This window comes from Oncorhynchus tshawytscha, linkage group LG30 (genome assembly GCF_018296145.1).
Source record: "Oncorhynchus tshawytscha isolate Ot180627B linkage group LG30, Otsh_v2.0, whole genome shotgun sequence".
NCBI classification, from domain to species: domain Eukaryota; kingdom Metazoa; phylum Chordata; class Actinopteri; order Salmoniformes; family Salmonidae; genus Oncorhynchus; species Oncorhynchus tshawytscha.
The window spans coordinates 2,263,871-2,279,317 of NC_056458.1; the positions used below are offsets into that span (position 1 = coordinate 2,263,871).

General features: G+C 44.8%; 1 protein-coding gene across 1 annotated transcript; it reads left to right on the top strand.

The window, feature by feature from the left end:
* Positions 1-12,237: 12,237 nt before the first annotated feature.
* Positions 12,238-15,228, top strand: tm4sf21a (transmembrane 4 L six family member 21a). The gene is made up of 6 exons (XM_024394874.2): positions 12,238-12,340; positions 12,458-12,710; positions 13,346-13,411; positions 13,833-13,966; positions 14,218-14,404; positions 14,682-15,228. The coding sequence occupies exons 2-6, from the start codon at positions 12,534-12,536 to the stop codon at positions 14,688-14,690; spliced, it is 573 nt and encodes a 190-aa protein (XP_024250642.1). The 5' UTR covers positions 12,238-12,340; positions 12,458-12,533; the 3' UTR covers positions 14,691-15,228.
* Positions 15,229-15,447: the final 219 nt, after the last annotated feature.

Consider the following 15,447-nt stretch of genomic DNA (forward strand, 5'->3'; position numbering starts at 1 on the left):
AAATTTTTTGGTTCTAGTCAGGATTCTAGCAGCCGTATTTAGCACCAACTGAAGTTTAATTGGTGCTTTATCCGGGTAGCCGGAAAGTAGAGCATTGCAGTAGTCTAACCTAGAAGTGACAAAAGCATGGATTAATTTTTCTGCATCATTTTTGGACAGAAAGTTTCTGATTTTTGCAATGTTACGTAGATGGAAAAAAGCTGTCCTTGAAATGGTCTTGATATGTTCTTCAAAAGAGAGATCAGGGTCCAGAGTAATGCCGAGGTCCTTCACAGTTTTATTTGAGACGACTGTACAACCATTAAGATTAATTGTCAGATTCAACAGAAGATCTCTTTGTTTCTTGGGACCTAGAACAAGCATCTCTGTTTTGTCCGAGTTTAAAAGTAGAAAGTTTGCAGCCATCCACTTCCTTATGTCTGAAACACATGCTTCTAGCAAGGGCAATTTTGGGGCTTCACCATGTTTCATTGAAATGTACAGCTGTGTGTCATCTGCATAGCAGTGAAAGTTAACATTATGTTTTCGAATAACATCCCCAAGAGGTAAAATATATAGTGAAAACAATAGTGGTCCTAAAACGGAACCTTGAGGAACACCGAAATTTACAGTTGATTTGTCAGAGGACAAACCATTCACAGAGACAAACTGATATCTTTCCGACAGATAAGATCTAAACCAGGCCAGAACTTGTCCGTGTAGACCAATTTGGGTTTCCAATCTCTCCAAAAGAATGTGGTGATCGATGGTATCAAAAGCAGCACTAAGGTCTAGGAGCACGAGGACAGATGCAGAGCCTCGGTCCGATGCCATTAAAATGTCATTTACCACCTTCACAAGTGCCGTCTCAGTGCTATGATGGGGTCTAAAACCAGACTGAAGCATTTCGTATACATTGTTTGTCTTCAGGAAGGCAGTAAGTTGCTGCGCAACAGCCTATTCTAAAATTTTTGAGAGGAATGGAAGATTCGATATAGGCCGATAGTTTTTTATATTTTCTGGATCAAGGTTTGGCTTTTTCAAGAGAGGCTTTATTACTGCCACTTTTAGTGAGTTTGGTACACATCCGGTGGATAGAGAGCCGTTTATTATGTTCAACATAGGAGGGCCAAGCACAGGAAGCAGCTCTTTCAGTAGTTGGAATAGGGTCCAGTATGCAGCTTGAAGGTTTAGAGGCCATGATTATTTTCATCATTGTGTCAAGAGATATATTACTAAAACACTTGAGCGTGTCTCTCTTGATCCTAGGTCCTGGGAGAGTTGTGCAGACTCAGGACAACTGAGCTTTGAAGGAATACGCAGATTTAAAGAGGAGTCCGTAATTTGCTTTCTAATAATCATAATCTTTTCCTCAAAGAAGTTCATGAATTTATCACTGCTAAAGTGAAAGTCATCCTCTCTTGGGGAATGCTGCTTTTTAGTTAGCTTTGCGACAGTATCAAAAAGGAATTTCGGATTGTTCTTATTTTCCTTAATTAAGTTTGAAAAATAGGATGATCGAGCAGCAGTAAGGGCTCTTCGGTACTGCACGGTACTGTCTTTCCAAGCTAGTCGGAAGACTTCCAGTTTGGTGTGGCGCCATTTCCGTTCCAATTTTCTGGAAGCTTGCTTCAGAGCTCGGGTATTTTCTGTGTACCAGGGAGCTAGTTTCTTATGAGAAATGTTTTTAGTTTTTAGGGTTGCAACTGCATCTAGGGTATTGCGCAAGGTTAAATTGAGTTCCTCAGTTAGGTGGTTAACTGATTTTTGTCCTCTGGCGTCCTTGGGTAGACAGAGGGAATCTCGAAGGACATCAAGGAATCTTTGTGTAGTCTGTGAATTTATAGCACGACTTTTGATGTTCCTTGGTTGGGGTCTGAGCAGATTATTTGTTGCAATTGCAAACGTAATAAAATGGTGGTCTGATAGTCCAGGATTATGAGGAAAAACATTAAGATCCACAACATTTATTCCATGGGACAAAACTAGGTCCAGCGTATGACTGTGACAGTGAGTGGGTCCAGAGACATGTTGGACAAAACCCACTGAGTCGATGATGGCTCCGAAAGCCTTTTGGAGTGGGTCTGTGGACTTTTCCATGTGAATATTAAAGTCACCAAAGATTAGAATATTATCTGCTATGACTACAAGGTCCGATAGGAATTCAGGGAACTCAGTGAGGAACGCTGTATATGGCCCAGGAGGCCTGTAAACAGTAGCTATAAAAAGTGATTGAGTAGGCTGCATAGATTTCATGACTAGAAGCTCAAAAGACAAAAACGTCTTTTTTTTTTTTTTTTGTAAATTGAAATTTGCTATCGTAAATGTTAGCAACACCTCCGCCTTTGCGGGATGCACGGGGATATGGTCACTAGTGTAGCCAGGAGGTGAGGCCTCATTTAACACAGTAAATTCATCAGGCTTAAGCCATGTTTCAGTCAGGCCAATCACATCAAGATTATGATCAGTGATTAGTTCATTGACTATAATTGCCTTTGAAGTAAGGGATCTAACATTAAGTAGCCCTATTTTGAGATGTGAGGTATCATGATCTCTTTCAATACTGACAGGAATGGAGGTGGTCTTTATCCCAGTGAGATTGCTAAGGTGAACACCGCCATGTTTAGTTTTGCCCAACCCAGGTCGAGGCACAGACACGGTCTCAATGGTGATAGCTGAGCTGACTACACTGTCTATGCTAGTGGCAGACTCCGCTATGCTGGCAGGCTGGCTAACAGCCTGCTGCCTGGCCTGCACCCTATTTCATTGTGGAGCTAGAGGAGTTAGAGCCCTGTCTATGTTGGTAGATAATGATGTTGGGGCGATCAGGCCTGGCTCGCGGTCAATGTTCTAATTCATCCCCAAGGTGTTCGATGGGGTTGAGGTCAGGGCTCTGTGCAGGCCAGAGAAGTTCTTCAACACTAATCTCAACAAACCATTTCTGTATGGACCTCGCTTTGTGCACATGGGCATTGTCACGCTGAAACTAAGGGGCCTAGGCTGAACCATGAAAAACAGTCTCAGACCATTATTCTTCCTCCACCAATCCTTAACAGTTGGCACTATGCATTCAGGCAGGTATCGTTCTCCTGGCATCCCCCAAACCCAGATTAGTCCGTCGGATTGCCAGATGGCGAAGCGTGATTCATCACTCTAGAGAACGTGTTTCCACTGCTCCAGAGTCCAATGGCGGCTAGCTTTATACCACTCCAGCCGACACTTGGCATTGCGCATGGTGATCTTAGGCTTGTGAGGCTGCTCGGCCATAGAAACCCATTTCATAAAGCTCCCGACGAACAGTTCTTGTGCTGGCATTGTTTCCAGAGGCAGTTTGGAACTCTGTAGTGAGTGTTGCAACCGAGGACAGATGATTTTTACGCGTTACGCGCTTCAACACTCGGTGGTCCCGTTCTGTGAGCTTGTGTGGTCTTCCACTTCCCTGCTGAGCCGTTGTTGCTCCTAGATGTTTCCACTTCACAATAGCAGCACTTTCGGTTGACCGGGGCAGCTCTAGCAGGGAGGAAATTTGACGAATTGACTTGTGCCACATTGAAAGACGGTGACACATTGAAAGTCACTGAGTTCTTCAGTAAGGCCATTCTACTGCCAATGTTTTTCTTTGAAGATTGCATGCCTGTGTGCTCGATCTAATGCACCTGTCAGCAACGGGTGTGGCTGAAATAGCCAAATCCACTAATTTGAAGGTGTGTCCACAGACTTTTCTATATACATATAGTGTAAATGTACTTAAAACCCTATTGAATAAAAACTCCTCGAAAACATTTGTTGGCCAGCAAGTGGGAGGGTTTTCAGTGGTTGAATTAAATATATAGCGCACGGTACAGTAGCTACACCTGCAGAGCACGTTATGCGACTGAATAAGGTTAGTCTGAATACCAACTACTGAGAAATGTGCAGGTCGGAAAGGATTGCGAGGCGGAGGGGCAGGTTTCGGGACGAGAGCCAGACCCGGTCCCCCGGGGCCTCACTGCGGTGAAGGTCTGCGCCAACTTTTTGGAGCAGCACGGGCGCTGAAGGTGGACATGGGCAGCGTCCCATGTTTCCTCCGCGCACTGGAACCAGTCGTCCACTGCAGGAGTCTCGGTCTGACTCTGATGCCAAGGAGCCAGAACTGGCTGATACGCCAGTACACATTGGAAGGGAGAGAGATTAGTGGAGGAGTGGCGGAGAGAGTTCTGGGCCATCTCTACCCAGGGCACGAACGCTGCCCACTCCTCCGGCCGGTCCTAGCAATAAGACCTCGGAAACCGACCCACATCCTGGTTAACTCTCTCCACCTGCCCATGACTCTCGGGGTGAAAACCTGAGGTAAGGCTGACCGAGACCCCCAGATGTTCCATGAACGCCCTCCAGACCCTCGACGTGAACTCGGGACCCCGATCAGACACTATATCCTCAGGCACCCCGTAGTGCCGGAAGATGTGTGTAAACAGAGCCTCCGCAGTCTGTAGGGCCGTAGGGAGACCGGGCAAAGGGAGGAGATGACAGGACTTAGAAAAATGATCCACAACGACCAGGATCGTGGTGTTACCCTGTGAAGGAGGAAGTCAGGAAATCTACCGACAGGTGTGACCACGGCCGTTGTGAAACAGGTAAGGGTTGTAACTTACCTCTGGGCAGGTGCCTAGGAGCCTTACACTAAGCGCACACCGAGCAGGAGGAAACATAAACCCTCACATCCTTAGCCAAAGTGGGCCACCAGTACTTCCCACTAAGAGAGCGCACCGTCCGACCGATCCCAGGATGACCAGAGGAAGGTGACGTGTGGGCTCAATAGATCAGCCGGTCACGGACAGCAGACGGAACGTACAGATGCCCAGCTGGACACTGGAGGGGAGCGGGCTCTGCACGTAATGCCTGCTGAATGTCCGCGTCCAGCTCCCACATTACCAGCGCCACCAGGCAAGAGGCGGGGAGTATGGGAGTGGGATCCATGGGCCGCTCCCTCGTGTCATACAGCCGGGACAATGCGTCTGCCTTAACGTTCTGAGAGCCTGGTCTGTAAGAGAGGGTAATCACAAAACGAGTGAAAAACATGGCCCACCTTGCCTGGTGAGGGTTCAGTCTCCTCGCCGCCCGGATGTACTCCAGATTGCGGTGGTCAGTCCAGAAGAGAAAAGGGTGTTTAGCCCCCTCAAGCCAATGTCTCCACGCCTTCAAGGCTTTGACGACAGCCAACAGCTTCCGGTCCCCCACATCATAGTTTCACTCCGCCGGGCTGAGCTTCTTCGAGAAGAAGGCACAGGGGCGGAGCTTCGGTGACGTACCTGAGTGCTGAGAGAGCACCGCTCCTATCCCAGCCTTGGACGGTCCACCTCCACTATGAACATCAAAGAGGGATCCGGATGGGCCATCACGGGAGCCGAGGTAAAGAGAGCCCTCAGGTGACTAAAAGCCCTGTTCACCTCAGCTGACCACTGCAAGTGCACCGGGCCCCCCTTCAGCAGTGAGGTAATGGGAGCCGCCACCTGACCAAAACCCTGGATAAACCTCCGGTAGTAGTTGGCAAACCCTAAGAACCGCTGCACCTCCTTTACCGTGGTGGGAGTCTGCCAATTACGCACGGCTGCAATGCGGTCACTCTCCATCTCCACCCCTGAAGTGGATATGCGATACCCTAGGAAGGAGACGGACTGTTGGAAGAACAGGCATTTCTCAGCCTTGACGTAAAGGTCATGCTCCAACAGGTGACCAAGCACTCTGTGCACCAGGGACACATGCTCAGCGTGTGTAGCGGAGTATATCAAAATGTCATCAATATACACTACACCCTGCCCGTGCAGGTCCCTGAAAATTTTGTCTACAAAGGCTTGGAAGACTAATGGCGCATTCATCAACCCATGCGGCATGACGAGGTACTCATAGTGCCCAGAGGTGGTACTGAAAGCCGTCTTCCACTCGTCTCCCTCTCGGATACGCACCAGGTTGTAAGCCTTCCTAAGATCTAGTTTGGTGAAGAAGCACGTCCCGTGCATTGACTCTATCGGTGTGGCTATGAGCGGTAGTGGGTAACTATACCTCACAGTGATCTGATTCAGACCTTCTTCTTCGCAAAACAGAACCTCGAGGAGGAGGGTGAAGTGGAGGACCGAATGTACCCCAGACGCAGGGATTCGGAGACATACAGTGCCTTGCGAAAGTATTCGGCCCCCTTGAACTTTGCGACCTTTTGCCACATTTTAGGCTTCAAACATAAAGATATAAAACTGTATTTTTTTGTGAAGAATCAACAACAAGTGGGACACGATCATGAAGTGGAACGACATTTCTTGGATATTTCAAACTGTTTTAACAAATCAAAAACTGAAAAATTGGGCGTGCAAAATTATTCAGCCCCTTTACTTTCAGTGCAGCAAACTCTCTCCAGAAGTTCAGTGAGGATCTCTGAATGATCCAATGTTGACCTAAATGACTAATGATGATAAATACAATCCACCTGTGTGTAATCAAGTCTCTGTATAAATGCACCTGCACTGTGATAGTCTCAGAGGTCCGTTAAAAGCGCAGAGAGCATCATGAAGAACAAGGAACACACCAGGCAGGTCCGAGATACTGTTGTGAAGAAGTTTAAAGCTGGATTTGGATACAAAAAGATTTCCCAAGCTTTAAACATCCCAAGGAGCACTGTGCAAGCGATAATATTGAAATGGAAGGAGTATCAGACCACTGCAAATCTACCAAGACCTGGCCGTCCCTCTAAACTTTCAGCTCATACAAGGAGAAGACTGATCAGAGATGCAGCCAAGAGGCCCATGATCACTCTGGATGAACTGCAGAGATCTACAGCTGAGGTGGGAGACTCTGTCCATAGGACAACAATCAGTCGTATATTGCACAAATCTGGCCTTTATGGAAGAGTGGCAAGAAGAAAGCCATTTCTTAAAGATATCCATAAAAAGTGTTGTTTAAAGTTTGCCACAAGCCACCTGGGAGACACACCAAACATGTGGAAGAAGGTGCTCTGGTCAGATGAAACCAAAATTGAACTTTTTGGCAACAATGCAAAACGTTATGTTTGGCGTAAAAGCAACACAGCTCATCACCCTGAACACACCATCCCCACTGTCAAACATGGTGTTGGCAGCATCATGGTTTGGGCCTGCTTTTCTTCAGCAGGGACAAGGAAGATGGTTAAAATTGATGGGAAGATGGATGGAGCCAAATACATGACCATTCTGGAAGAAAACCTGATGGAGTCTACAAAAGACCTGAGACTGGGACGGAGAGTTGTCTTCCAACAAGACAATGATCCAAAACATAAAGCAAAATCTACAATGGAATGGTTCAAAAATAAACATATCCAGGTGTTAGAATGGCCAAGTCAAAGTCCAGACCTGAATCCAATCGAGAATCTGTGGAAAGAACTGAAAACTGCTGTTCACAAATGCTCTCCATCCAACCTCACTGAGCTCGAGCTGTTTTGCAAGGAGGAATGGGAAAAAATGTCAGTCTCTCGATGTGCAAAACTGATAGAGACATACCCCAAGCGACTTTACAGTGTAATCGCAGCAAAAGGTGGCGCTACAAAGTATTAACTTAAGGGGCCGAATAATTTTGCACGCCCAATTTTTCAGTTTTTGATTTGTTAAAAAAGTTTGAAATATCCAATAAATGTCGTTCCACTTCACGATTGTGTCCCACTTGTTGTTGATTCTTCACAAGAAAATACAGTTTTATATCTTTATGTTTGAAGCCTGAAATGTGGCAAAAGGTCGCAAAGTTCAAGGGGGCCAAATACTTTCGCAAGGCGCTGTATGTTTCCATAGCCTCTATCTCCGCCTGTGAGAGGAGATGCACGTGACTCCTGGGAAGTGCAGCGTCTACCAGGAGATCTATCACACAATCGCCCCGTCGATGAGGTGGTAATTGAGTCGCCTTCTTTTTGGAGAAGGCGAGAGCCAACTCGGCATATTCATGGGGTATGCGCATGGTGGAGACCTGGTCTGGACTTTCCACCATAGTAGCACCAACGGAAACCCCTAAACACCTACCTGAGCACTCTCGCAACCACCCCGTGAGAGCCCTCTGTGGCCAAGAAACGGTGGGGTTATGACAAGCTAACCAGGGTAGGCCCAGCAGCATGGGAAATGCAGGAGAGTCAATAAGGAAGAGACTAATTATCTCCGTATGACCCCCCTGCATCACCATGCCCAAAGGCGCGGTGACCTCCCTAATCAACCCTGATCCTAATGGTCGACTATCTAAGGCTTGAACGGGGAAGGGCACATCCACGGGAACGATGGGGATCCCTAAATTATAGGCTATCAATAAAATTCCCAGCTGCGCCTGAATCGACGAGCTTCTTCTGCTGGGAATGCGGGGAAAACTCAGGGAACGTAACAGACAAACATATGTAGTTTTTTTTGGAATTGTTAGTTAGATTACTTGCTCGTTATTACTGCATTGTCGGAACTAGAAGCACAAGCATTTCGCTACACTCGCATTAACATCTGCTAACCATGTGTATGTGACAAATAAAATTTGATTTGATTTGATTTGATTTATGTGCAACAGAGGGCTCTGGGTGAGAATGGTGCCGGCTCACCTGGGGTGACGCCAGAGCGCCCTGCCTGCTGCCTTGATTCCCAGAGGAACCAACCTGGCACCGACTGGCAGTGTGACCTCTGCGGCCACAGATGGTGCATTAGCGGGAACCCCCTCCAGTCTCCCTGCGCCCTGCCCCTCCCAGCTCCATGGGTATCGGAGAGGGGGTGCAGGAGGATGGAACCACCAGACCCCGATCTGAACAACCGCGAGTAGCCAGCAGGTTGTCCAGCCAGATGGACAGGTCCACCAGATGGTCAAACGTGAGGGTGGTGTCTCTGCAGGCCAGCTCCCGACAGACGTCCTTCTGCAGACTGCAGTGGTAATGGTCGATCAGGGCCCAGATGTTCCATCCCGCGCCGGCAGCCAAGGTCATAAACTCCAGGGCGAACTCCTGGGCGCTCCTCGTCTCCTGCCTCAGATGGCTCTACCCTCGGGCGCGTGGTCGAAGACTGCCCGGAAACGGCAGGTGAACTCCTCAAACTGGTCCAACGCCACATCTCCCTCTCTCCACACGGCGTTGACCTACTCCAGGGCTCTCCCGGTGAGGCACGAGACGAGGGCGGAAACCCTCTCACGGTCCGATAGAGCCGGGTGGACGGTGGCCAGATAGAGGTCTAATTGCAACAAGAACCCCTGGCAGTTCGCAGCCCTCCCATCGTACTCCTGGGGCAAGGAAAGACGGATCCCACTGGGTTCATGCAGGAAAGGGGCGCTCAGGAGAAACCCCTGTTGTGCTAGTGGAGGCGCTGGAAAAACTCCCTGTCTCACCCAGCGGTCCATTGTCTGGACAACACGATCCATGACAGCGCCAAGATGGTGAAGCATACCTGCATGCTCCTGGACGCGCTCCTCCACCTCAATGGCCAGGGTACCTTCTCCTGCTGACTCCATAGTTAAGGTCGGAGATTCTGTAATCGGTGGGAGGCATGACACCTTGATGCACTTGGCAAGGTAACAAAGGGTGGTATGTAAAGAAACTGTTGTTCTTCTGTAGAATGTTTTTTTGAGACCATCAGGCGATGTCCTATATTTTTTTTTAAAGGGGGTGTCCCCTAAACAAGCTGGGATCTAGACAAAATCTCCAGAACGGCATATGTTTTAAGTAACTGTCCAGTGAAAATCTCACTTTAAAAGTTCATTTTCCATTAACTCATAACCAAATAATGTTGTTGACTCATCCTATACTCGTATTTGTGGCCAAAGCATAAATTGTAGGGGAAAAAAACACTTCAAAAACCCAACATCAAACATCGCAAAGAAACCATTTAAAAAATGCTTGCTATTTCCTCATAGAATATGATGCCATGGCCAATCAGCGGTCTAGAGCAGGATGAGCTGGCCAATCAGAGGTCTACTTGCTTGAATATTTGTAATGACCGGTATACGCCCACACCATCTGTTGTTGGGGTACACCTACACCATTCCAACACAGAACAGTTGCTTTTTAACATACTTCATTTTAAAATGTTGGAAGGAAAACTATCTCACTCATTTTCGAAGTAATTATAGGTCATATATCATAGAAATCTGAAACCACTGGACAGCTACTTTAAAGGTAATTGGAGACAGGAATTGTTCTTATGACATTCCCATGAAACATGTCTAGAACATTAATATCTTATATTCTGAGAACATGGCAACCATGTTCTGTAAATATTTGGTGGGACATTGATGGAATATTGTCCTAACCCTCTGGACACTGGACACAGCCTCAGGAGGCTGAAGAAATTCGGCTTGTCACCAAAAGCACTCACAAACTTCTACAGATGCACAATCGAGAGCATCCTGGCGGGCTGTATCACCGCCTGGTATGGCAACTGCACCGCCCTCAACCGTAGGGCTCTCCAGAGGGTAGTGAGGTCTGCACAACGCATCACCGGGGGCAAACTACCTGCCCTCCAGGACACCTACACCACCCGATGCTACAGGAAGGCCATAAAGATCATCAAGGACATCAACCACCCGAGCCACTGCCTGTTCACCCCGCTGTCATCCAGAAGGCGAGGTCAGTACAGGTGCATCAAAGCTGGGACCGAGAGACTGAAAAACAGCTTCTATCTCAAGGCCATCAGACTGTTAAACAGCCACCACTAACATTGAGTGGCTACTGCCAACACACTGTCAATGACACTGACTCTACTCCAGCCACTTTAATAATGGGAATTGATGGGAAATGATGTAAATATATCACTAGCCACTTTAAACAATGCTACCTTATATAATGTTACTTACCCTACATTATTCATCTCATATGCATACGTAGATACTGTACTCTATATCATCGACTGCATCCTTATGTAATACATGTATCACTAGCCACTTTAACTATGCCACTTGGTTTACATACTCATCTCATATGTATATACTGTACTCGATATCATCTACTGTATCTTGCCTATGCTGCTCTGTACCATCACTCATTCATATATCCTTATGTACATATTCTTTATCCCCTTACACTGTGTATAAGACAGTAGTTTTTTTTGGAATTGTTAGTTAGATTACTTGTTGGTTATTACTGCATTGTCGGAACTAGAAGCACAAGCATTTCGCTACACTCGCATTAACATCTGCTAACCATGTGTATGTGACAAATAAAATTTGATTTGATTTGACATGAATGTTTTTGCAATGTTCCATTGAAACGTGTCTAGAACATTAATATTGGATATTCTGAGAACATGGCAACCACGTTCTGGGTAAGTTCTGTTTGACATTTAGGGAATGTTCTCCTAACTCTAATGCCAAAACATTCTAAATAGGTTCTCAGGAGATTTTTGCTCACATACTTAGATGGTTCCCCTAACTAACAGAAAACTGGACACTCAAACATCTGGGGAACATTGCGGGTAACATTACAAAAACTTTCTCTCCCTAGAATTGTCATCTGCGCTAACACCAAAGAGCTCCCTTAATTACTACTCACAGGTTTTAACTCATGGTAATCTTCAAAGAAAATAGAAACCTACACACTGCTTTTGCTAGTATCACTTATTTTTATTCAAGCTTACATGTCGGCCTCTTGGTTTTTGTCAGATCCTTTTTTTTGTAATCAAACTGAGTATGTAACTGAGAAATCTTTGGTTAGCGGTGCACACAAATGTTTCCAATTAACATCTCAATTTGGAAGTTACAGTTACTCAATTCAAAACGGCTAATATTTGTAAGTGGTGAATGACATTCCTTTATCCTAGCTCACCATGGCTAGTGTGCAGTCTCTTATTAATGTTTAACCAGTCACTTGTTAATGTTTTACTGCTGATGTCAAAGACTTATTGTATCCCTCCCATCTACAGCATCATGCACTACCGGTCCAAAGTTCACAAGGAGTGGGGTTTTTACAGAAACTCAGATAGACAATACAAACACACACTGGCGGAACACATTCAGTGTAGCTTGGAAGATTTGAAAGAAGCAGAACAACACAAAAACAATTACCCTCTCTTATTCATTAGAGAATATTGTGACAATGGGGGCATACTAAACAGACAAATAACTGTAGTCTGGAGGCTTCGTAGGTTATTTCTCAGGTACCCTATTCTGACTATGGTTTGGTGTTTATCACCAAAGGAAACCATGCCAACCTCTAGTGTTAATCATAACACCATAATCGATTTGACATAAATGACGCCATTCAAAGTCCCCCAGCCGTGTTTGGTGAAGAATAGGTGTCCAATTATAGCCTTTGCTTTACTATGACTCACAGTACACTGTTACACCCACACAAAACCACTCCTCTCACCTAGTATGTATTCTATTCCCCCCGTACATCACCAGGTAGAGAGAAAAAAAGGTGAGTGGACGAGACGATTGTTTTCATCAGAAAAGACCCTTTGTGGAATTCTAAGAGTTTGTTTTACAACTTTATACCTAACTGAAAGAACCCTGTTTTTCTTTTGGAATGTTCAAGGCTCTCATCGCCCAAGGGTCTCAAACCTATTGGCTGCACAGTTCTTAGACAAGTCAAACAGTACGTGGCAGATAGGATGTGTACAGGTAAATGCTCCCGGTGTATCGGGGTGACGCTATACCCGCTGGCAGTCATCTCAATCATCTGTAACATCATACTGTTCTTCCCGGGTTGGGAGACCAGTTACGCCAAAGACGGATACATCACAGAAGAGGTGAAGTACATGGGAGGACTGGTTGGAGGGGGACTAATGGTAAGTTCTTTCTTCTTAAATAATGAATGGTGTTTAATTTAATCATGCAATATTTTTTAAAGTACAAGCCATTGGGAAATCCCCCATAACCATTCATATGAGAATGTCAGAGAAATGTCATATGGACTTTGTTTTGTGTATTGATGAAACCCTTGTTAGGTTCCACATGATTCACAAGTATATGTATAATGGGGAGTCACCCATGAGTTGACACAGTTAAGTTATCCAAGGGGGCCAGTGATTCAAATATGGTTTGCATGTTTGAGTGTTTTCTACTAGTTTTTAGATTTTTACATGGTTAGGGACAAACTACAGTGTGATATGTAAGTAATCTGGTGAATCATGCTGCTTTATTTGCCAAGAAGCTCACCACAGCCCTTATCAAAGTGCACATTTGCTGGACCTTCCTACTACTGCCTCATTCATTCAAGAACAAGAGCAACAAAATAATTCACACACAAAAATAAAAACATTCAACCATTCTCACATTCAACCACTTGTAATTGCCTTGTTCAAACGCAAATAGTTGTTATTGTCAAATGTCGATTTTTTAAAATTGAGCCTTTACTTAACCAGGATAAAAGTCCTTGAGGTTACATGCATGGTACTGATTTCCTTGCCCATTCCCTTTCCAGGTGTTGGTCCCAGCATTGTACATCCATGTTACTGGACAGCAGGGATGCTGTGCCAACCGCTGCGGGGTAAGTCCTCTTTACAGACAAGAAAACACTGGAGAAGTCTATAAGAATGATAACTGTTGAACTCTAAAAGACTAGAAAACTCTAAAAAGAAGAGCAGGGAATTGAAAGATTACTTTCGAAAGATTACAAAAGGATCAGAGCTACAGATGCAGATAGACAGAGACCGATAGACAGATACAGAGAGTAAGGTAGATAGAGAGAGACAGAGCAAGAGAGAAAGAAAGAAAGGAATCATATGTGATAGGATGCAAAGAAAACAGGAAATACTAAATAAGATAGTCATAATTTTTTTGCACTTTGAAATGAACATGTATTATTTGTTATTGTAATTCTATGTTTTTTTAATTATAACTTTATTTACGAACCTGTAATAATGCTGAAAGACCAATATATTAAAACTTAACTAATCTTGTTTCCACAGATGTTCCTCTCCATTGCCTTTGCTGCGGTCGGGGTTGCTGGCGCCCTCTACAGTTTCATAGTGGCAATGCTTGGCCTGATTAATGGGCCCTACTGTAGAGTGCTGCTGCTCTGGACAACTCCCTTCAAAGACAGGTTAGTGTCTTCATAGATCAATCACAAACACACACTCATTAATGCACGCACGCACGCGCACACACACACACACACACACACACAACACACACACACACACACACACACACACACACACACACACACACACACACACACACACACACACACACACACACACACACACACACACACACACACACACACACACACACACACACACACAACTATGCTTATAATGAATTTCAACCCTCTCCGGCTTTCCTCATCAGACAGGACAGTTACCTGAACAACCGTGATCTGTGGGGATTGTGCACAGCGCCTAAAAACGTGGTGGAGTTTAACATTGGGCTGTTTGCCATCCTGCTGGTGACAAGCTCTCTGCAGCTGGTGCTCTGTTGCACCCAGATGATCAACGGGCTCTTTGGATGCCTCTGTGGAACCTGCACCAACAAAGGGGTATGGAAGGGGAGGGGTCCCTTACACCTGTTTGTGAGACAGTTATCATTGGATTTAATAGAAATATTTTCTTCAATTAAGTACATTCTTAAATGTAATGTTATTGATGTGATGTAAATCCTTAAAATGTATCAGCTATAGCCTACACTGCTGAAAAGTTATACGCTATAGGAAAAGGAGTCCAATTAACTCTTATAGTATTGTCCTCTAGAGAGCTGAATAGTCCTTCACTGTGGGGAAAGTTTCCTTATTAAATTGTTAATCTTGTCCCAAGCAGGTTATTTAATGGAAGGAAGACTCTTACTCTACTCTCCATCCATGATGGATTGACTGGCGCCTCTAAGTGGACCAAGAGAGACATTGGCTTGAATATGTTTGCAATGTGATGTACAACATTCTCCCTTATTTTAATGTTTGCAATGTGATGTACAACATTCTCCCTTATTTTAATGTTTGCAATGTGATATCCCTTCTAAATTAGCATTTTAGCCATTTAGCAGACACTCTTCTTCAGAGTGACTACAGTTAGTGAATTCAACTAAGGCAGGTAAGACAACCGCATATCAACCGTATACCAAATGACCATTTGTCAGTATAGTTAGATGCAAATGTATAATGTGTTTAAATGTGTTTTCAACAAAAAATAACGCCTTGTCCGATACATGGATTGGTGTCATTTCAGAATTTTCCCAGTAAACTCTTCAGTGACATGAAATTGCTATTCAGTGGTGCAGCATATAATATACAATATAAATTCTCTGTATTCATTATATACATGCATTGTACACATTTTCTGAAATAAAATGAAATCTTTTTTATTCTTACATTCTATTTGTGCTCTCTTCTCCATTGTATTGATACATAGGACACTTTCTGTTGAAAATAAGAGAGACAAATGTATGATTTCTACTAATTGAGTCCATTACTAAGTAATGGTTAATGATGGTCTATTCTCCATTACAAGAGGCATGAATTAATGCGGTGCCTTCAGAAAGTATTCACACCCCTTTTGTCCAAATGTTGTGTTACAAAGTGGGATTAAA

What these genes read in the sequence shown, in the direction of transcription:
- tm4sf21a (XM_024394874.2), top strand. Translation starts at nt 12,534, where the DNA reads ATGTGTACAGGTAAATGCTCCCGGTGTATCGGGGTGACGCTATACCCG. An exon ending in GCTGTGCCAACCGCTGCGGG is followed by an intron (nt 13,412 to 13,832) that starts GTAAGTCCTCTT and finishes TTGTTTCCACAG; the next exon opens with ATGTTCCTCTCCATTGCCTT. An exon ending in ACAACTCCCTTCAAAGACAG is followed by an intron (nt 13,967 to 14,217) that starts GTTAGTGTCTTC and finishes TTTCCTCATCAG; the next exon opens with ACAGGACAGTTACCTGAACA.